Source organism: Podarcis cretensis (genome assembly GCF_951804945.1).
Source record: "Podarcis cretensis genome assembly, chromosome: 3".
Classification (NCBI taxonomy): Eukaryota; Metazoa; Chordata; class Lepidosauria; order Squamata; family Lacertidae; genus Podarcis; species Podarcis cretensis.
The window spans coordinates 15,971,976-15,993,565 of record NC_137172.1 but is presented as its reverse complement, the minus strand read 5'-3'; the positions used below and the strand labels follow the sequence as shown (position 1 = coordinate 15,993,565).

At 40.3% G+C, this 21,590-nt stretch overlaps 1 protein-coding gene across 2 annotated transcripts; it reads left to right on the top strand.

Moving 5' to 3' along the window:
- Positions 1-482: 482 nt before the first annotated feature.
- LOC307211724 (stonin-1-like) lies at positions 483-21,408 on the top strand. 2 transcript variants are annotated; one of them, XR_013836570.1, is made up of 5 exons: positions 483-667; positions 10,561-12,520; positions 18,476-18,678; positions 19,597-19,994; positions 20,970-21,408. XR_013836570.1 is itself a non-coding variant. In XM_079968635.1 (4 exons), the coding sequence occupies exons 2-4, from the start codon at positions 10,612-10,614 to the stop codon at positions 19,669-19,671; spliced, it is 2,187 nt and encodes a 728-aa protein (XP_079824761.1). In that variant the 5' UTR covers positions 483-667; positions 10,561-10,611; the 3' UTR covers positions 19,672-21,408. The 2 variants fall into 2 exon arrangements, 1 of the variants encoding a protein (XP_079824761.1); XM_079968635.1 differs by having other exon boundaries at positions 19,597-21,408.
- The last annotated feature ends 182 nt before the right edge of the window (positions 21,409-21,590 follow it).

Sequence of the window (21,590 nt, the reverse complement as noted above, 5' to 3'; positions counted from 1 at the left end):
CTCCGCCCACATGAGGGTTCTGCTGTCCCTGTGCATCCTGCCCCCTGATGCCCCCAACCTCACATTGCCTCATGGTGGCCAGGCCCTGCTTGAGAAGCCCCAGCTTCCTATTCCCCCCTCCCAGCATAGAGGTGCTTTTCGCCTCAGACCCCCAAAAGGCGCCAAAAATCCCCACCACTCCCACCAAACAAAAACAAATCCTAGGGGAGTCACTGCGCCTGCGCCCGGATGGCTCGAGCCGGCCAGACGAGGAGGCGGAGCTTCGTCCCTGCTTACCCATCGTCCCCCCCCCCCCGCTCCCGCCTCACTCCGGTTCAGTATATGCCCCTCGTCAGGGAGCTGGAAAGCTCTCTCGCTGGATGTTGGGCGCGCATGCGCATTCCGCTTCTCGTCGCGCGCCGGTGGCTTTTGACAGTTGAAAAAAGGAGCGCGAGGGCCGGCCGGGCGGGAGAGGAGGAGGAGGAGGGGGCGGGGCCTCCCGTCCTGAAGTTTTGAGGAGAGAAGGAGGGAGCGGGCGGCGACTCTCCTCGGCTTCTTCGCCAGGCGGGGCTGGGGTTTGGGTCCCGGCCAGCCTTCCTCTCCTCCGGGCAGAGTCTGCCGCCTCCCTTCTCTCCCGGCTGCGTCCCCTCAAGTGCGCTCGTCGGAGCTCTGAGAGGCGCCCGCGCCGGTAAGGATGGCGGGTGGGCGCTTCTCCCTTCGGAAAGAGGGACGGGCGTGAGGGAGGGGAGGGGGAGGCAACTCGCTTCCAGAAGCCAGGGAGGCCGGTGCAGCCCCTGTCTCGGGGGGGGGGGGGCGGGGGGGCGGGCGGTTATAATGGTGCGATTAGCTCTGGGCTTAACGGTCTCACAGGAACCTCCCCACCCCCAATTTCTATGGCTGCTCGGACTTCTAATGGGGTCGAGGGTGGGGGGCTCCTCCTGAAGTTTATGCTGGTTGGGGGTGGGGTGGGTGGGTGGGGGCTGTGGACCTTGTGGACGTCTGCTCCAAAGCCCTACCTCGAGGGGTAACTATTGGGGGAAATTCGTGGAAGACCCCCCCCCCCCCCGCTTTTCTCTCCAGAGGGAGAAGGAGGTGTGTGTGTGTGGGGGGGGACTTATTGCCATTGATGCCTCACACGCGTTTTACTCAAATTGCCGCAGAAGAACGTTTTGCATTTAACCTCAGTGTTTACATTCCCCCCCCCCACCCGCAGAAAAGGATAACGGCAACAACACTTCGCGCATCTGATTCAGTCCGCGAAAGTTTAGTGCTTTTAAGGCGCCCCCCCCCCGAGACGGTCTTTTCGATTCTGTTGTAATTCTCGGTTCGCTTATCTGGGAGAGCGAGCCCTTTATGGGACATTGTGAAATTTACTTCCAAGTAAAAGTGCACAGGACTTCGGTTGTTCCCTTCCGATTTTAGGGAAGCAGCTCTGCTATTGCAAGAGTAGTTCGGCTTCTATGCTGATGGTTTTACCGCATCTCCTTCGTTTCAAAGCGTGCTTGTTAAATTTAAAGTTGCCCCTCCTTTCAGAGTTTGTGTTTGTGCAAGCACACACTTGAGCTGGATATACCACATACAATACATACCTTTTCTTGGGGGGGGGGGGGGCGCGCGCGAAAAAACCAAAACAATATTCTTCCCATTAATACTTAATCTCTGTCGCTCCAAAGGGCAAGACCAGAACCAAGGTGTGGAAAGTTCAAGAAAGCAGAATGTGGTTAAACATTAGAAGAAACATCCTAACAATAAGAGCTATTCAACACTGGAAAAGACTGCCTTCCTTCACTAGATGTATTTGAGCGCACCCATCTGTCAGGGATGTTATTTCTGCATACTGCGCTGCAGTTCCTATACTAAGCAACGGGTTGGATTAGATGACCTCCACAGTCCTTTCTAACTGTATTAATTCCATTTTCTCCATAGCTGTTGGATGCTGCTTTTATTTCAAGCCTTTCTTTGCTGTTTGACATTGCAAGTCACCCCATCCTCTGCCCCCCTCGCTAACTGGACTGGAACAACTGCCATTGCTTTTTCCTGTTCTTGCAGTGGCTAGAAGCTATTTATATCTTTACCCACCAAAGGTGTGGGCAAAGCTGGTTAGTACAGTGGTACCACGGGTTAAGTACTTAATTCATTCCGGAGGTCCGTTCTTAACCTGAAACTGTTCTTAACCTGAAGCACCACTTTAGCTAATGGGGACTCCCGCTGCTGCCACGCCGTTGGAGCACGATTTCTCTTCTCATCCTGAAGCAAAGTTCTTAACCTGAAGCACTATTTCTGGGTTAGCGGAGTCTGTAACCTGAAGTGTATGTAACCCAAGGTACCACTGTATAGGTTATTTTACCTAGTGTTGTCCTGACAACTAAATAGTTTAAAGAATGTCAAAATGATGGCTCCCCACTCCAGTGCTTTGATCCAGAGGAGAATAGGAGGATATAATATGTGTGTGTTTGTGATTGTGAGTATTTATCTGCTATAAGCATGCTTTGCAAGCAAGGAAAAAATTAGCCCTGCACTATTCCAGGTGCCTGATTAGGGTGAAATGGCAGTGGCTAAAATGTGTTGGATGACCTTGAGAGTGAAATTGTAGGGATGCACTTCATTTGGAGGGTTATGGTTATTTAAAAGAGTAATGATATAGAAAGTTTGTCCTTTTTCTACACAGTAGAAATACTTGCATTCCAAACACTGCAGCTCTGCAGTGAGTGCTTTTTACCTTTAATAACTTATTTGGGAAAGGTTTGTAAATAGCAATCTTCAAGTATTAAATCTGAGGGGTCACTTTCTTTCTCAAAATCCAAAGATTCAGCCTGTCTTCTCCTTCAGAGCCAAACACTGACTTTCTTTTAGGCTTCCTTTCTCTATTATAGGCAATTGTAGTTACTTTGTGCGCTGAATCTGCTACTTTGAAAAGGGTAAAAATGTTTGCAGTTGCCATGTGAATACATTGATACAAAAGTACCAGAATTACTTGTTCCTAAAGATTTGTAGCCATGTTAGCTGGTTGCAGCACAGCTGAAAATTTTAAGGTGCCACAAGACTTTGTTTTCCTCCCTGATGGTTGGCTAATGATTTGAGAATGGTGCAAGTTCTTTATCTTGTATTTTCTCCTTTGTTTTCCTTTAACTAGGTGAAGCAAGTGAACAGATGTATTTTGTTTTGGTAGTGATGGATTATTATTTTTCTCTCGGGGTGTGGGGTGGGGACTGGGAACAAATAGGGGTGGAAAGTGGGATGAAATATATTGGGAAATTAATATTGGAAACAGATGGTCTTTTGGGAGAATCAAAAGGCGAAATGTTTTGGGAGAAGGCTAATTGGCAAAGAAATTGTTTTGGGAACCTGGCTTGTGCTTCAGATTCCAACTTTGCTCTGCTCACAGTGTGTTGTCTTGGGCAAGCCACTCAATTTTATCTGGTTCTGTACTCCAGTTTCCACTACTGGCTCATCAGATATCTCTGGGAAACTTACAAACATGACATGAGGGCAGCATCCACAACTGGTATTCAGAGGTATACGATGTACATGGAAAATCGGGGTGGAGCAGAGTTAAGGGAAAGCAATGTGGGAGTGGCTTTCTAGCATATATGGGACATATAACAGTCCCAATATTGGAGGTAATAGCTACCCCTGGTTGTGGGATAACACTGCATTCTTTGACTTTTTGCTAGGTGCTAGTTCAGGAAAATGTGTTTTCTCTGTTTCAGTATTTTTGAAAGTTAAACAGTGCGCCTGAGTGTTTGTGTGTGTGCTGGCATGCTTCTGTTTGAGTTATTGTATATATTAAACTTTGTACAGTAATAACATCTAATTCGTATAGCAATCCATAAACACCTTTTATAGGATGGAAGACATGTTAAGAATATGTAGAGCAATTCTCCACCCAAGTTGGGATCAACTATATACAAACTTGTCTGCATGTTAGCCAATATATTATAGGTTGTCCTCAACTGGCACAAGAGTTAAGTGTCTTTAACTAGGGGCATGCCTGATAAAACAGAGGTTCAGGTAGGGCAGCTAGTTGCCATTAGCTAACCTGCTTTAAAATGATTAGCACAATCTTCCATTAAAAGAGGCAGAAGGGAGGTTAGAGGTAATGTTCCAAAAGTGCAGGGATGTTTGATGCCACCATAGCTAGTAACAAATAAATCATTTTATCTTGTTTTACAGACAAGACTCAGGCCAAGAAACTTGCCTAATTGGAGTTTGGCAGGTGTTTGAACCTGTGCTCCAAATCCAGATTTGTTCACCACTAGTCTGTGCTGAGTTTATTACATCCTATGCTTACAGTCACCATTTAGATTTGTTATATATTGTTGTACAGAAGCTTTAAAATGATGTTAGCCTCATGAAAACTTTGCAAAACAGTGCCAATATAGTCAACCTCAGAGCAAACAACTTTGTGGTAACATTAGTTTCTGATTGCCAAGCTACAAATCTTGGGTTTAAATTTTCAGCTGGCACAGAGCTTGCTGTGGTCAATGGGAGTGGAAAATTTTGTCTGAAAAGCCTTTACAGTGGCAGGAGGGAGCAAAATGCTAAGAAATGGAGAGGTTTTGGAACATCAGCTTTCCACTAACATACTTGAGGGTAGTGGATCATGTGGCTAGGTTTTTTAAATACTTGTTCCTTAATTACAAAATTATTAATTTCTGTTTTGCTGCTTTAGAAAGGATAGGTTTTATGGGAGGCTTACTTGTGTTAGTGGCTGTGCTTGAAGTTGTCAGCATTTTCTGTTGCCAACCAGTATTCATGGTGGTTAAAATACAGTCAGAAGGGCTGGGAAGAATGACTGTACTAAATTGCTTGCTGACCAGCATTCCTACTTAGTTGCAAGTTAGCTGTTTTTCAAAGCTAGCTTTACTACTGGGCTTATACAAACAACTAGTGATTATCCTTATTCCCCGTTTTCATTGTTGGTAGGATCCTTGCCTTCAGCTTATCTGTGGTGAATAAAAGGTCTTGCCAACCCACCATATCTTGGAAGTATACTTTACTAACCAATACTTTGTGTGCAAGGCTGCATGGAGGAGCCAAGAAGTGTTCAGAGATTAACTCTTCCAGTTTCTACTATTATACCGTAATTTGCACAAACGTAGAATTTCCTCATATCAAGCCGGTCTTCACTGACACTACATTGCTATCAACTGAAAGCCATCTCAGCTACTCTGATTTAAACTCACTTTAGATTTCAGACAAGCTGACAGCCAAGTTCCTTTATTGTGAAAGGCAGTTGCATTCCAATCATTCTTATTTTTTTGGTCCTATTAGCCAGGGTTGTCTGAACTTTGTACTAAATAAATCAATCAAAAGTCTATACAAAGGTAACCTGAACTGTGCACCAAGAAAAATGGAATTATGTTACACAAATCAAGCTGATGTGCCTATATATTTTAACTTTTGTATACTATGTTCTGCTTCTGAGAATTGTGGGAAGGGGTTGGAAAGCCTTTGGCAAAACTAGTTGTGAATTCCGGTTCCTATTCCAATAGGAAGAGCCTACTTTAAATTGTGCCCCGCCTCCAGTTGTTTGTTCTTTGTGGGAAAGCATAATTATTTTCAGTTTATTTTACAAATTCATAAACTGCTTCACAGCCTGTGGCCATCAAAGTCATGTACAACAGGATATTCAATATTCTATCTACACAGCAAACAGCAGCTTCAAGGAGGATGCTTTCTGTTTGTGTGAGAAATGATTAATCTACCCACCCTGGTCCCCTTCTGAATTGGTGGTTTCTATGACTGCAACTTTTAAAAAAAGTGGGAGATCTAACTTGCCTGCATTGCATCTTGTTTGGTGTCTGTGATGCTGAATCCTGTGCCCATTTTTAATAATTAATAATAATAATAATAATAATAATAATAATAATAACAATACATACCTGACTGTGCTGCCCCAGCCACTTTATGTAGTATACACAAAGAGACATAAGTTTCCATTGATTCTGTATACTTGTGGGTTTTCCCTTATACTCAGATGAAACACTCCTTTATCTGAAAAATCATGATGCTGTTAAACTTTTTTTTAAAGCCGCCTAAACTAGAAGGCATACAGTATTTGTGAATCTTGAAATGTTTATAACTTGAGGGGTACAAAGTGTGTGAGATGTTCGGCCATGATTTTTATTTCACAAAACTTCTAGAAGTGTTTTTCTGCTTTATATGTTTTGATGGAAAAGAGAGCATTACTCTTTGGTATAAATAGTTGTGGTTAGGGAAGAGGATAAAAATAGCTCATCAGCCATGGTGAGGCATAGCCAGAAGTTGAACTTGAGCAATATTTGGAATGTAAATCAAACTAGCAGGAAATTCCAAGTTAAAACTGGCATTTTGTCCTTACTTAACACACACATATGAACTTCCTGACTTTTCTCGGTTAATAACTCGAGACAGTTGCATTGCTTTGAGGTTTTTAAACAGTTCAAACCTAGCAGATTGGTTTTAAAGGGATGATAGCACTTCTGCATGTAGAAGGAACAGGGTTCAGTCCTAAGGATCATCCAGTTTGGATCTTTGTCAGAAACCCTAAAGGAACAGTGTAGGGAGGAATATTAAAGTGTTGTACACCAGAAATTGTATGATTGTTGTCTTGACACTCTGTCCTGCTTGAAAAGCAATAAAATGATATACTCTTCCCTCTAACTGTTTAGATTGGGAACATGATGCAAATTGCTGAGTGAACACACCATACAAACACCTGATAAATTTAGCTTTGTGTGTTTTTGGATTATAATCTGCATGCATATTAGTGCTTTACACACACATGGGAGGGTCAGTGATATCTTTCTGCTGCATTTACATAGGTAAACACTTTCGAGAAACTTTGGATTTATGCATGCATCTTTTCGTTTCCTTGAAACATTTTAACTGTCATGTTCAGTGCTTACTATTCAAAGGGTATAATCTTCAAATCTGCATAGGGAAGAGCTGCTTGAATTCAAACTTTATGTTCACTCAAGCTGCCTGTGGGCATGCAGATGTCTCCTTCCCGCTGCATTTTACTCCGGTGTACCAGGTCTTGTTTCAGTGCTTTATGCTCTGAATCATAAAGGTAAAGGGACCCCTGACTGTTAAGTCCAGTCGCGGATGATTCTGGGGTTGCGGCACTAATCTTGCTTTACTGGCCAGCGTACAGGTTCTGGGTCATGTGGCCAGCATGACTAAGCTGCTTCTGGCGAAGCAGAGCAGCGCACAAAAACACTGTTTATCTTCCTGCTGGAGCGGTACCTATTTATCTACTTGCACTTTGATGTGCTTTCAAACTGCTAGGTTGGCAGGAACAGGGACCGAGCAATGGGAGCTCACCCCGTTGCGGGGATTCGAACCGCCAGCCTTCTGATCAGCAAGCCCTAGGCTCTGTGGTTTAGACCACAGTGCCACCAGCGTCCCTTGCTCTGAATCATATTGGTGATTAAATATGAGCTTGAGCCTGCATGCCTAGCAGTTAGCTCTGAGACCAGACCAGACCAGACCAGACCAGATTTGATTTGATTTATTATATTTCTATGCCACTTTTCATTCAAATGAATTGAAAAGTGGCTTAGTAACAATAACATAAGAGAACATCCCAAATGCAACATAAATAATATAAAATAATTAAATCTTCTATAAAACACCATTAACAAAACAACTAAAAAAAAAGATAAACAGCACAATTACAATAAAAGTCATAGGATTCATAAAGTACTACAGCATTCATAATTTATAAAACAATATTAACAACATTAACAAAATAGCAGCCAAAAAGTAAATTAAGCACAGTTGAATTCATCTACACACACTCCCCATCCCCATGACTCATAATCTTCTATTTTATTCAGTTCATTAAAATACACATACACATAATGCCCATGGCAGCAGCTCCATTCTGAAGGTTCCTGGGGCTGTAGGGTGAGACAAGGCAGATGGGAAAAGCTATTGCCTGATGGCCAGTAGAGCTGAACAATATACTGATACATTGTTCAGTACCGGTTTCTAGACCACATCATGATAACCATTTAAAAATAATTGAGCTGGCAATAAATACATCGTGAAGCACACCGTGTGTGTGTACAACATGCCTTTGCCTGGAAGCAGCTGGCAGAAGGCACAGTTTCATGAAGCTACTGCTGATGCTGAATTGCTGACTTCCCTCCCAGACGCCACTAAGTAAAAATAAGACCTACCACATTGCCCTGTGTTGCTCAACTTCTTTCCTCCCTTGCTCTCATCTATGTGTGTGCGTGCCTGACTTACTGCATGTCCAATCTCCATGCTCCTCTGCCCAGCCACATGTCCAATCTTTATGCTCCCCACCTGCCTGATCTCCATGTTTCTTTGCCCACGGACACGCCTCATCTCCATGCTTCTTTGCTCACTGGCACACCTGATCTCCATGCTCCTTTGTCCAGCCGCAAATTGTGCTTTAATATTTAATTATTCTGTGGCAGGCTTGTTAGTGATAAAGAGCTCAGGAATTGGAAGCTGCAGCTGTGTTTGTGTTTCTTTAAGACTGGCTCTATTTTTCTCCAGAGCTGTTAACTTCATGGTGAAGCAGAATGCCATTCTAATGCAGCAAGAGAAGAGAAAGGTGTTCATGACTCTTGTGGAACTTAACATTTTTCATGAAATCAGAAGGAACAAAAACTGATACATTTAATTAATATGACAGAGCATGTGTGCAAACCTTAACATCAGAAATTTAATGCAGAGTTCTGCTTTGATCTGTATTAGTACATCTGCTGTCCATAATACCTAAACTGCAAACATGTGCAAGATTCTTTTCCAAAAGGGCAACAGGAAATGGCTTTTGTAAAACAGGGGAAAAAATCACACATATATTAACAGACAAATAATAGAGGTGGTTTTTTTGGAGTGGGGCGGGTTAGGCTGTATGCCTGGCCCACTTCTAATTCTTGGAATAGCCAAGCTAACTTCCAGATGAGGTGATGGGCTGTTAAGAGGAATAAAGAAAGTGGCTCGGAAAGTGGCTCCCCTTCATTTCTTCTTGCTGTCCCTGGGCCAGTCCATTTCACCCCCTGTCCCAAACTGCAAATCAGAGTCCTGCCACAAGTTTTTATCTGGGGACACTTTCTTCAGGATCAGCTGGCCCAGTCTCCTTAAGTTGGTGGTCAAGAATTCCCCTCTCTGCTTACTTCCAGCATCTCTCAAACACTTCATGGACCCAAACAAAGGCAGTTAAGCCTCCCAGTGGCTCTTGCCCCACCCCCCAATCCCACAGGACCCTGGGTGATGCTGGCAAAGTAATAAGTGATAACTGTAATTCTGTTGACAGGCATAGGAATAGACACCACAGAGAAGGATTTCATCTGGAAAAAGTCTGTCTTATTGTGCTTATTGGCTGGAGCATTAAATACTTGGTAACTTACAAAAACTAGAATTCCAAAAAGGAATTCAAACCATTTGTTCTTGAGCATTACACTAAAATAATTGGGTCTACACTATATTGTATATAATCCTGAAGCCCTTTACTAAACAAATGCTTTATATTACCTCCATGCTGCTTTAGTATATTGCATTTTGTAAAAAAAAATTAAAAAATGCTTTGGGAATAATTGCCTTTATAACCCTGATGAAGAGGGACCAAATTAAGTGTTGTCTCAAAACTGCATTAGCAGAGGAAACAGAATTGTAATTACGAACGAGTTCCTGATTGAAGCATATGATTAAGAAATTAAGGCTTCTTGGGCTTTTCATATAATATCAGTGTGGGTGTGTGCACGCACTTACCAGTAAATTCAGGTTGTACAATGAAAGTTGATTTGGCAGTCTTGCAAAACAAATCTATTCCCCTGCCATGGTCTTTTTGTGATAAGGAAAATGCAGTGAAAAGTGTGTGATAAAGATAATTCTTGACTCAGCATCGTCTAACCTCCCCACAAATAAATTGGAATGAATGCTCAGTGAATAGCTGTCATTCTCTAAGCTCTCTGCAAACTTTATGCAAACAATACAATAATGAATCCTCTACTGTATAAGCAAGCTGTTTGGAAGTGCCTGCAGACACTAGGATACAAATATCGAACACAAATATGTTTTCTTCGCGTGCCTAACAAAATAAGCTCTTGCCTTGTATCCTTTGCTTTTTGTAGCCACTGATAATACAAGCTTGTCAATATCGGCAATCCGGGGTAGAGAAAATGCCTTTCTTTTTTTGTCCATATCCTGCATTATTGTAAATTACTGCAAATAAAGTAGAAATATATTGCATATCCATATTTGTATAAGGTGAGTCCCCACATTTTTTTTGGCCATTCAGAATTGGTCTCTCCCTTTTGGATTTGTCATCTTTGCCATTCGTTAAGAACCACTAGGGTCCAAGGTATAAGATGTCTAGGGCTGATGAAAATATCTACTGTATTATGCTCATTTAAAACCAGTTTCACTATTCTAGCCATAAAACCCTGGGAGTTACAGTTCTGGGAAAGTGCTGTGGTTTGGAGGTTCTCCAGTTCATTCACAATCACAATTTCAAGGATTCCTCGAAGGCTTGAAACTAGTCTAAGTTTGTTATGGGGATATGCTCTTAGAAAGATAGTACTCATTTTCTTACACATTTCATTTTCTCTTTTTAAACAGATGATTTGCAAGTGAGACTTCAGCTGTGTATCTCCAACTTGTTCCAACAAGATGTTTACAACGAATCCTGCAAATTGGGTTACATTTGAAGATGAACCCCTATTCCATTCTCCTCAGAAAGCAGGGGGAAGTCATAGTGCCTGCAAAGCAAATGGGCTTAAACTCCATCTGCCTAAAATGCCTGATTCCTTGAGCCAATCTCCATCTTCCAGCAATACTCCTCTCTCCTCTCCTGTAGTTGACTATTACTTTAGCCCTGGACCTCCTAGCAATTCTCCACTATGTACACCCACTAAAGATTATTCAGTCAGCCCTTTATTTTCAAAATCTGGAATTCAGCACCTTTATCCTATTCCAGAGTTGTCATCCAACATTAATATTCTGCCAGTGGGTGGGACATCTTCTCAAAAACTGACTGGTACCTCTCAGGCTCAGCATCACTCAGAATGTTCAGTCTCAGAGCCATTAGATGGTGCAAATGCCACTCATCAGGAAAGCGCAAAGAAATCAGAAGATTCCCTGGAATCAGAAACATTCTTCCAATACATTCAGAATGACTGTGCTTTTGCTAGTCCATTTTGGTCAGAAGATTCACCAGATACATCCATCAATGTGCACAAAAAGGATGCAAACCTTGAAAAGGATAGTAGCTCTTCCAGTGAAAAGGACAGGTTCCCTGATCAGAAAAGTCTCAATCAGGGATCATTCCACTATATTTGTGAGAGGCTTGAGCACTTGCAAACTGATACTTCAGATAATGAAAGGACTCTGACAGCCGTGCCATACATGTATACGGGAGATGGCTTTTCTTCGTTTCTTCCACATAGCCTCTTCAGCAGCCAAAGAAAAGATGGCTGGCCTTTCATGTTGAGGATTCCCGAAAAGAAGAATATGATGTCATCAAGGCAGTGGGGGCCTATATACCTTAAGGTCTTACCTGGAGGAATCCTACAAATGTATTATGAAAAGGGCCTTGAGAAACCTTTCAAAGAATTTCAGCTGCAGCCATTTTGTAAACTTTCAGAACCCAAGCTAGAGAACTGCAGTATCTCTGGGAAAATCCATACTGTGAAAATTGAGCATGTGTCTTATGTGGAGAGAAAGAAGTATCATCCCAAAGCTGAAGTGGTTCATGAACCAGAGATAGAACAGATGCTAAAGTTGGGAACGACTGATTACAATGACTTCACTGACTTCCTGGTGATAGTGGAGGAAGAGTTAATGAAGCTTCCTGTTATTTCAAAACCAAAAAAACACTATGAAGAACAGGAAATGATCCTGGAGATAGTGGACAACTTTACAGGGAGGATCACTAAAGCAGAAGGGAAGCTAGTTGAAAGTGCTGTCATCACCCATATTTATTGCTTGAGTTTTGTGAATGGAAACTCTGAGTGCTTTTTGACGCTGAATGATCTGGAGCTTCAGAGGAAAGATGAGCACTACTTTGAAAAGGATGCGAAAAAATGGATTGAAATCATTGACTACCACTTCCATCAATGTGTGAAAACACAAGAATTTGAGCAGTCAAGGATAATTAAATTTACACCTACAGAAGGCTGTAGGTTAGAACTGATGCGTTTCAGGACATGGTATAATGGAGCTGATCTTCCATTTTCTGTCAAGGCCATGGTGGTAGTACAAGGAGCTTATGTTGAACTGCAAGCTTTCATAAACATGTCCTCTTCTGCTCTGACTTCAGTGCATTCAAATTGCATGAAACCCTGTGAAGGTATTATGGTACACTTTCCTATTCCCTCACAGTGGATTAAAACTCTTTGGACCATGAACCTCCAAAGACAGAAGTCTCTGAAAGCAAAAATGAACAGAAGAACATGCCTTGGCTCTTTAACTGAGATTGAATCTGATCCTGTAATACAGGTCTCAATTGGAACAGCCAAATATGAAAGTGCCTATAGAGCTATTGTGTGGAAGATTGACAGACTTCCCGATAAAAACTCAAGTAAATATTTGTTTTATATAAAGATTTTTTCTAAAAATGGTATAAAGCTGTGCTGAAAGGGAATTGCATTTTCTCATAGTGGGTTAACAATATGATGACTCCAGAGATTTTACTGGCCAATTGATTAAAATGTATGGTATGAAGGCTGCAGATGGTGAATTGTGTGTGCTATTGTGCTGGGAAAAAGAAAGATACTCTTGATATAGCACACATTCCTGTGCTTTAGAAATCTGAATATTTTAACCACACCAACCTAACAAAGCAGCTTTGATAGATGCTTGATTCAAGCCAAGTGATAATTAGGCCTGCTTTTCACATTCCGTTTAAGACGTCTTGGCACCTTCATATTTGAAAGTGTTTATTTTGTTTCATTCATATTCTGGGATTTTGCTTTATTAGATCCAGGAATCAAACTCCCTCTCCCTAGGTGGCTACAATTAACTTCTGTAAATTCACTGTGTGTACTACAATGTATATTGATATTGGAAAAGGAAGTGTGTAGGGGTAAGAATTTATAAATTGTTCTGGAACTGGTGTCTTTCCATCTTGGACATCCATATAAATTTTATATCACCTTTTCAGGTATGAAGTGCATCTCTGCATCTTCAAAAGTATGCAAAAAGTAAAAAGAAACAATTTCATGTTAGACTGCAGGAAGAAATTCTGTTGTCCTTGGAAACTGCAATGCATAGAAGCCAGTCTACGACTGATCTTTTGCATTACTTTGAAGGTGATATAAGAATATAATTTACTTACGTTCCACAGACAACAAATATAAAAAGTTACAGAATGTAAAATATGTATTATCATTAAAAGCAAAAATAAGAAAGTAATAACAGCTTGTCTAATTGCTGTTTTTAGAAATATTGCAACTTAGTGAGAAATTTAAAAATAGAGACCTCCCTAAAATGATAAGAAGGAGGTACATATTGAAACATCCAACAGCCTTTTTTGCTTTCATGTTGCATACTCATATTTGTGTGTACCACACACTAAAAATAGCATGTGTTTTTAAAAAATGTATTCTGTGAGCTGTTGCATTATGTTTGCTAAGTAAAAGCATAATCATGCAGCATAGTTAACCGAAAGAGCCAAAGTTCAACACATGGCAGTGAAACCCCACACCTCACTTTGTAGTATGAATTCTTCCAGTTCAGTGGTACCTTGGTTGTCAAACTTAATCTATTCCAGGAGTCCATTTGACTCCCGGAACCATTCAAAAACCAAGGCACGGCTTCTGGCTGGCTGCAGGAGCTTCCTGCACTCAATCGGAAGCTGTGCAAGCCGTGTCGGACGTTCGACTTCTGAAAAATGTTCGCAAGCCGGAACACTCATTTCTGGGTTTGCGGCGTTCAGGAGCTGATTTGTTCAGAAGCCAAGCTGTTTGACAACCAAGGTACCACTGTAAATGAAGAATAATTAGTTCTGTTGGCATCTCTTATTCCTCTATGTTGTTCCTTTAGAAAGCTCAAACCAGAGACAAACACTGCTTAAGTATGCCTAATCAGTGTTTGTCTCTGGTCTGAGTTTTCTACAGGAACAACATGGTAGAATAAGAGATATATTTATGCAAAATAGAACTTTTGTGGTATTCCTGGTTCTGAATTTTGGAAATATGTGGTCTGGAGTGTACATTGTAAAGAATATCATCCTTTCTCTCTCTATCTACTGACATAGCCTCTATCAACCAAAAGAGAGCAGTATTGTAACAGTTAGATGGCTGTACTGCCAGCCTTTTCTTGAGATTCTTGAGTTCTGTTAAGTCCATTGCAGCTGACATACTAGATCTACTTTGGAAAGAAATATCCTCTAGTGCTATGCTGGTGGACTAGCTAATGCATTCAGTCCACGTTAGTGCTGGAATATCCACAGTGACAAGAGACGGCCTCCAGTTACACTTCTGTTCTACTAATATTTCATTATATAAATATCTAGTGTAGCACAAGCACTCACGCTTTTTATCATGGCCAAGTATGCTATAACCTTTCCCCCAGTGATAGGGGAAGTGATCTAATATAATACAGGATATAATCCTGTATATGCCTGCTCAGCAGTAAGTTCTGTATTTCAGTCTTAGTTGAAATTGAAGGTGTGAGTAGTTTGAGATTATATATGGTCCTGTTGGTTTGTGTTGTCAACATACAAAAATAACTTTTAAAATGATGTAGCTTTAGTAATAATTTAAAATACTCTTCTATAATTATGATTTAAAAAATACTGCTATGAAGGCCTGTTCATATGACAGTCAGGTCCTTGGCTATGGGAAAAGCCTGCATAGAATGGCTCCATTTGGTTGCCAGCCAGCCAGTCATTGAGAGTCATTAGGGAGTTGGCTGTCACATTCTTCAGTAACATAATAATAGAATGCAGCCCTATATGTTGTATATTGCAGTAGGCAAGCCTTTCAGGGTATAAAGGTATAAATAATAGTAACTTGAGTTTGCATCAAATAAAGGAACTGAAACTGTCAGGTGAAAGGTACATTGGCTATTGTAACAATCTGATTTCAGGAGTACGCCAGGGTATATGATTTAAACCCACTTTGTATGTGGTGGCGCACACATACATACATACTTGCTAGCTCTCTGGAGGAATGAAACATTATGCATGAAGTATCAGACACTTAGTGTCCTTTGGTGATTAGGATGATTCATCTCTCCCAGGAATGTATATAGGTATATTTGTGCATCTTTAAATATGCTGGGGATGAGACAGATGAAAATATCATAACTTTAAAACAACTCTTTAACTAATACAAGGACTAAGTTTCCCTTTGTCACTTTAGTGGGGTAGATTTTAAAACTGCATAAGAGCAAAGTTAAGTGAAAGTGTTACTTGGAAGAGTTACTAGCGATAGATAAATAATGGATTTCCCCTGCAAGGGAAATAATAATAATAATAATAATAATAATAATAATAATAATAATAATTTATTATTTATACCCCGCCCATCTGGCTGGGCTTCCCCAGCCACTCTGGGCGGCTTCCAAAAAAAATATATTAAAATACTGTAATACATCAAAATAAGAAAAGGCCTACCTCATATGCATGTTTCCAGACTACAGCATATATATCAATACATTTGCAGTTTTTGAGAGGCCACAGCCAACATTGCTATGCTGTTGTCATGTCATGGCCCTCTTCAAATGTTTAGCTTACACAATTAATGTATGTGTTTTTGGAGGCATGGAGTCTTTTAGCATCCTCCTATGTGACACATTTTCCCCAATTTGACAAAAGGAAAATTGAGTCTGCAAGCAAGGTCTTCAAGTCCCTGGGTTCAGTCTGGAATCTATAGTAATGAAAATGAGTGAGATCCAATGTTGTGTGAATGGGTGTTCACCCAGAATGCATAAAGTTTCCAATTCCAAAACAAATACAGCTTTGCATGAGGAAAAGAATGACAGCTTGCTAATCCTATTGTTGATAGGATGTAAATATGGCAGAAATGTGACTTTAACTCAAAACTATGGGAGAAATGTGACTTCAAATCCAAATTGAAACAATGATCTCTTAACCACAATCTTTCTTAATCATTTTTAAATGAAATCTCATGGGGTCTAGTTCCTAGATTATTTTCACATTGGATTTTCCAATAACTGCTGGTAATATGTCTGCCTTGTTCCAGGAAATGCTTTCTTGGCAGCATGGCCTCATTGTTCTTCTTTTCAAGTTTATAGTAAATTGTTAAAGGATTTGATATAATGGAGAACATAAGCAAACAAAATTAAGAGTAAAAATCCCACCCCTGGTCTAATACATGCTGTGAGTGTTCAATGTGGAATGCCAAATTGAGCTCTTGAGTGTTTATTTTATGGGATTTCTAGTTGGTTGGTTTCCATATCAGTTATGATTATTAGGTAACAATCCATGGAACTCCAACGGTTGCCTGAACAGTTGGACACACTGCCTACATAACATTACCTGGCATTTATAGGGACAATTTCCTAAATGTTATTCGCCTATATCCCCCTCCTTCTTACTGTGCTGTTGCATTTCCCTCCTATTGCAAATGAAAAGATCTGAGGCTGGGAGAGTGTCTTTGAAGTGGGAACAGTGAACTACTGTATAAAGTAGTGTTATGTACATAAAAAATAGGACTGTTGCCTCCTTAAAGTTTTAGTTGATTGACTCTATGCATTACAGTACTAGAATAATTAAATATTCATTAGCATTTTGAGTAAGAAACATTTTTCTGCATACTTTTTGTTTTTCTAGATGGCATATGTATGAATTTCAACATTTTAAGTCAGTCCCTACTGTGTAAGAGAGGAGACGGAATACTACTTCTAAGTTGGCGCCTGCCTCCTGCTGTTTTTGTATTAGAAATCTTTCCTTTTCTGCCTGATTAGAAAAGATGCCCTGATTACTTGGCTAAATGTACATTCCTAATCAAGTGCTGGATAAATATAAATAGTGTTTAAAAATTGGGTGAAACATTGTATGCAGATGCCTCCATTAAAACCTCCTTGGGTGATGCTTGTAGGAGAGGATGCAGAGACAGGAAGAGAGAGGCTAACTCCTCCCCACACTTGCCATAAGACTCTTATGCTAGATTGCTTCTACTTTGAAGTTGCTTTTTATTTCAAAAAGGATCAGTTTAGGTTGAAGTACACATGTTTGTGTGTACTATATCCTTCACTGAATATAAAATTCCCAGTTTACTTCCTCTTTCTGATACCCAAGACACACTTCACTGCATATTTTAACATACCCATTTTGGAATTTTAATGATTATCCAGATACTTAAGATGCATTCTAAAGTAAATTCCATCAGATTCAGTTGAATCATGAGCATCTCCACTGAATCTCTGCTAGAGGCTTATTGTAGAAGCACTTGTTGTTTGATGATGCCTCAGATCTTCAGGCATCCTGGCCAACATTTTCATACATTGGCAAAGCTTTGTGATGAGTAAAACCTCTTGGTGGTTTAAACAGCTCTCAGTGAAGTTTTTTGGGTTGCTTTTAGATGAACAAAGTTTACACATTAATGGAGTACAATAAGCCCGCAGTTTATGCACATTTAACTTGCGCAAATTAAGATTTACGCACTTGGCAGAGAAAAAAAAGTGGAAAGAGGGCGGGTGTCCAGGGAAAAAAGATTTTGGCAATCCCACCTACCACTGAACCCAATATGTTTTGACGTGATTTTGGCTTTAGGCGTGATTTCCGGAACATAACCCTCGCATAAGTTGCAGACTTAGTGTAATTGCCTTAATTCTTTTCTTGCTTGCTTCTGCAGGGAGCTTTTTGCTATAGAGGCATTCACAAAATAAATAGAATCTGTGTGATTTAATAACTGTAATTTTCTAAATAGTTGCCACTGAGAAAGGTGATGCCTTAAGGTTGTAGCCAATGCTAGTCATACTCAGAGTAGACCCATTCAAAATAATGTCCTTGGCTAAATTAGCTCCCTTAATTTAAATGGGTCTATGCAACCTATAAAGTGTAACTGTTCTGTGCCTGAACCTGAGCTTCTGTTTCTTTATCAACCATATTGACAAGGCATATTGACAACCATATTGTCAAACCATATTGGTACATTGGTGTACAAGTGACTACGCTCCGACAGTAACTTGCAGATGGGGAAATTAAGGGGTAAAAGCCCATCTGGACTATGTGTTAGAATGAGGGTGTTTGGTGGGGATTACTGATGATGGAGTATACTTGAAATGGTGAATAATGTCATGTAATATAGAGCTATTTGTGATGGTGAATTATGAAAGTGTTTCTAGCCTTCCAAGATACAAAGAGCAGGTCTGAATGGGAGCAAATGCTCTTTTTTTTTTTTAACTAGGCATTGGTGGTGCTTGTGACCTGTTGAGCTACTTTCCTTTTTCATTGGGTTGCTCTACTTAATCACAACTTAGCAAAAACCTCCAGTAACTTGATTGTTCTCTCAGCTACTTGTCTTGGCTAAAATTCCTGTGACATTCCCTCCATCCTTTTCTCAAGGTCCAGATCATCCGCACAGTTTGTCTTACAAGCTAGAACTTGGATCGGATCAGGAAATCCCCTCTGATTGGTATCCCTTTGCCACAGTGCAGTTTGTTGTGCCTGATGCATGCGCTTCCGGAACTGAAGTTAAATCACTGGGCATCGAGAGTGACATCCAACCCCAGAAACATGTGATACGTAAAGCATGTTACAACTGCCAGGTAACCTTCTTGTCCTCTTGTTTTGTTCTTTAGCCTTTTGGAACATCAAGGCAACAAAGCAAGTCAGGCAGCTATGCAAGGAAAAGCTTGGTATCACCCAGTTATTTATTAAAGCACCAGCTAAAATGGTCATGAAGGCACAATAAAGGCATTCTGGGCCACGAGCTGTCAGTAGGGTATATCTTGTAAAAACCTATAGCTCAAGAACTGAATCCTAGAGACGCTAAGCCTGTAGGAACTTAAGTTTTCAGTTCTACTGTAGCATGGCGGCTTTGAGGGACTGCAGTAAAATGCAAATATAAACCTATTTTGGGACAGGGGGGTAAGGAAACTGAAATATAGTTTCACACCGTACAGACTTAGCTAGTAAAAAAGCAGTTTAAAACTGAAATGTGTAGGGTTAGCTTTCAACTCAAACTCAGAGTAGGATTCTGTTTACTGAAGATTGATACCTGCACTGCAGAAAATTGATATGTTTGTTGTTAGTTTTTAAATTTCTCCTTCAGTATTGATTGTTTTATATTTATAGCATTGTAACCTGGGGTCCTAGGACAGAGGGTAGGATGTAAGTTTAATCAATAATTTTATAATAGTATTTACTTTTCCTCTTGTTCCTATATTTTGTTTTCTACTTGGGGTATGTATCTGATGAGGTAGATTTTGATAAACCTCATGCACTCTGCAACTTTTAATTTGCAACAAAGTGCTGCAGGATTTCTTATGTTCTTATGCTATAAACAAACATGGCTTCTACTCTAGCAGGTGATTGCTGGTTACACAAGTCCTGGTTCATTATTGTCATCTAATTTTTAATAGGATTAGAATGCTAGCTATTGGCTCACTGGGTATAGTGTCAAGAGCTTCAGTAATGTTACTGCTTTGTAAAAAGAATACAACCTTTTTGCTTTCATATTACAGGTTGAAATTGAGAAGAAATGGATAAGGCTTGATGGCGAAGATTCCAATAAATGTGGCAGTTGTCAAATGCAGTAGTGAGGAATCGAACTGAAGAGTATGGTGTGTTGCTAGGACTGTGGGGGAAAGTTCTTTATATATTGCCTCCAAATGAATTCGCAAGGCAGTGGACTACAGCATATTCTCTGCAGTTTGTCATGTCGAAAGACCAGATACCATTGGAAGTTTGTGCTCCTAACTTAGCTTACTGACCAATGTTATCCTTTAAAAAGCTAAAGCACACAAAGTCAATTCACAGTATCTTGAAAATTAGTGGCACTTGATATGAACTCTTGTAAGGCAGTTGCCTATGAAGCATTTAGACTTAACATCAAATATATATTTTGCCGTGGTCCAAAAAGGTAAATTATAAATTTCAAATTAAGTTATGTATTACAGTAAGCCTGCAACTTATGTGGGGGTTATATTCTGGGGATTGCACCTAAAGCCAAAATTGTGTACAGTCCGAACACATGGGGTTCAGTGTGGGGTGGGATTGCCAAAGTCATTTTTTATAGAATCATAGAGTTGGAAGGGACCCCAAGGATCATCTAGTCCAACCTCCTGCAGTGCAGGAATAAGCAGCTGTCCCATACAGCGATCAAACCTGCAACATTGGCATTATCAGCACCATGCTCTAACCAACTTAGCTGTCCAGGCTGATTCCTGGAACCCCACCTTTCCACTCCCTTTTTATTTATTTTTTGTCATGAACACATAGCTGAATGCAAACAAGTTAAACGTGCATAAGTTGTGGACATACTGTATATATATTTTTGTAGGTACTTTGTGAATGTAATCGTATGTCTTGCTCTTCCCAGTATTGGTAAATAATGCAAGCCTAAAGTATATTGAAAAGGGGTGTCATTTGGCAGAGCAGATAAAAGTTTCAGTGGCTCATAAATGGGATCTTTTTGGATTATTCCACTATATTATTCCTGTACAGAGGAATATGTGTATGAAAAATGTTACTTTTGAATTGCAAATCTACACTGGCTTTCAGAATAGTTAATGTCAGGAATTTAATTCATTGCTTTCAGTATTTCTTTGAAATCTATTGCATACATTCTTCCACATAGGAAGGCATACCATGTTTCAAATAGCTAGTAAGTGCTGCTCTTTTGGCCTCTCCTGTTTGAATCTGTAAATGGAAGTTTTTTCCTTTCATTCTTTGGAAGGGGACTCTGCCTGGGCTCATGGGGGGGGGAGGCATTGTGGGTAATAAAAATTCTTGACCTGAAAGGATGAGGCAAAGTTTTCATTTCAGGATCTTGGACAGAACAGAGTTATTTTTAACACATTGCCAACTATTATGAATTATTTTGGATCTCCAACAGGAACAGATGTTAGATCTGGAACAAAAGCATGTCCTGAATTGCTAGTCAAAGAAGCTATAAGATCCAGGAGACTCCAGAAGAACGTGGAAAGCGAGATGTTCCTTTGCGTTGCCAGCTGAGCTAGAGTTTGCTTAAGGGGTGTGCCACAGAAGACTTCTAAGTCTAAAGGAAATATGAAACTGTAAATGTTTTGACAATCACCTTAACCTTTTAGATGCTGACTTTTAAGCTTGTAGGACAGTTCTATTTGTCCCCTTGTGGGAGACATCATCTTTGTCCTTTGCTTTTTGAGGCCTTTCTTGTATACTCTAGAAGCCAGAGAAGTGTCTGTCTCTGTTTTAATCTGTATTGATGGATTTCTGCTTTATTGTGATTGCTCTAGATGATATATTTGCTGTGTGTAAGTCTTTTTGGAATAAAGCTGTAATAGCATACTTCATCTCACTTTAATATTTTGTCCCTGCTGCAGATATTAAATATGGACCTTAATACTTCAGCTAATTGGCCCCAAAGGGAAAATGATTTAGAATAAATTGAGTTTTATTAATCTGGGAAAACATAGTTTATATTATAATTCCAGTTCAATGGAAGTGGATATTAAGTTACAGTCTCAATTCTCTA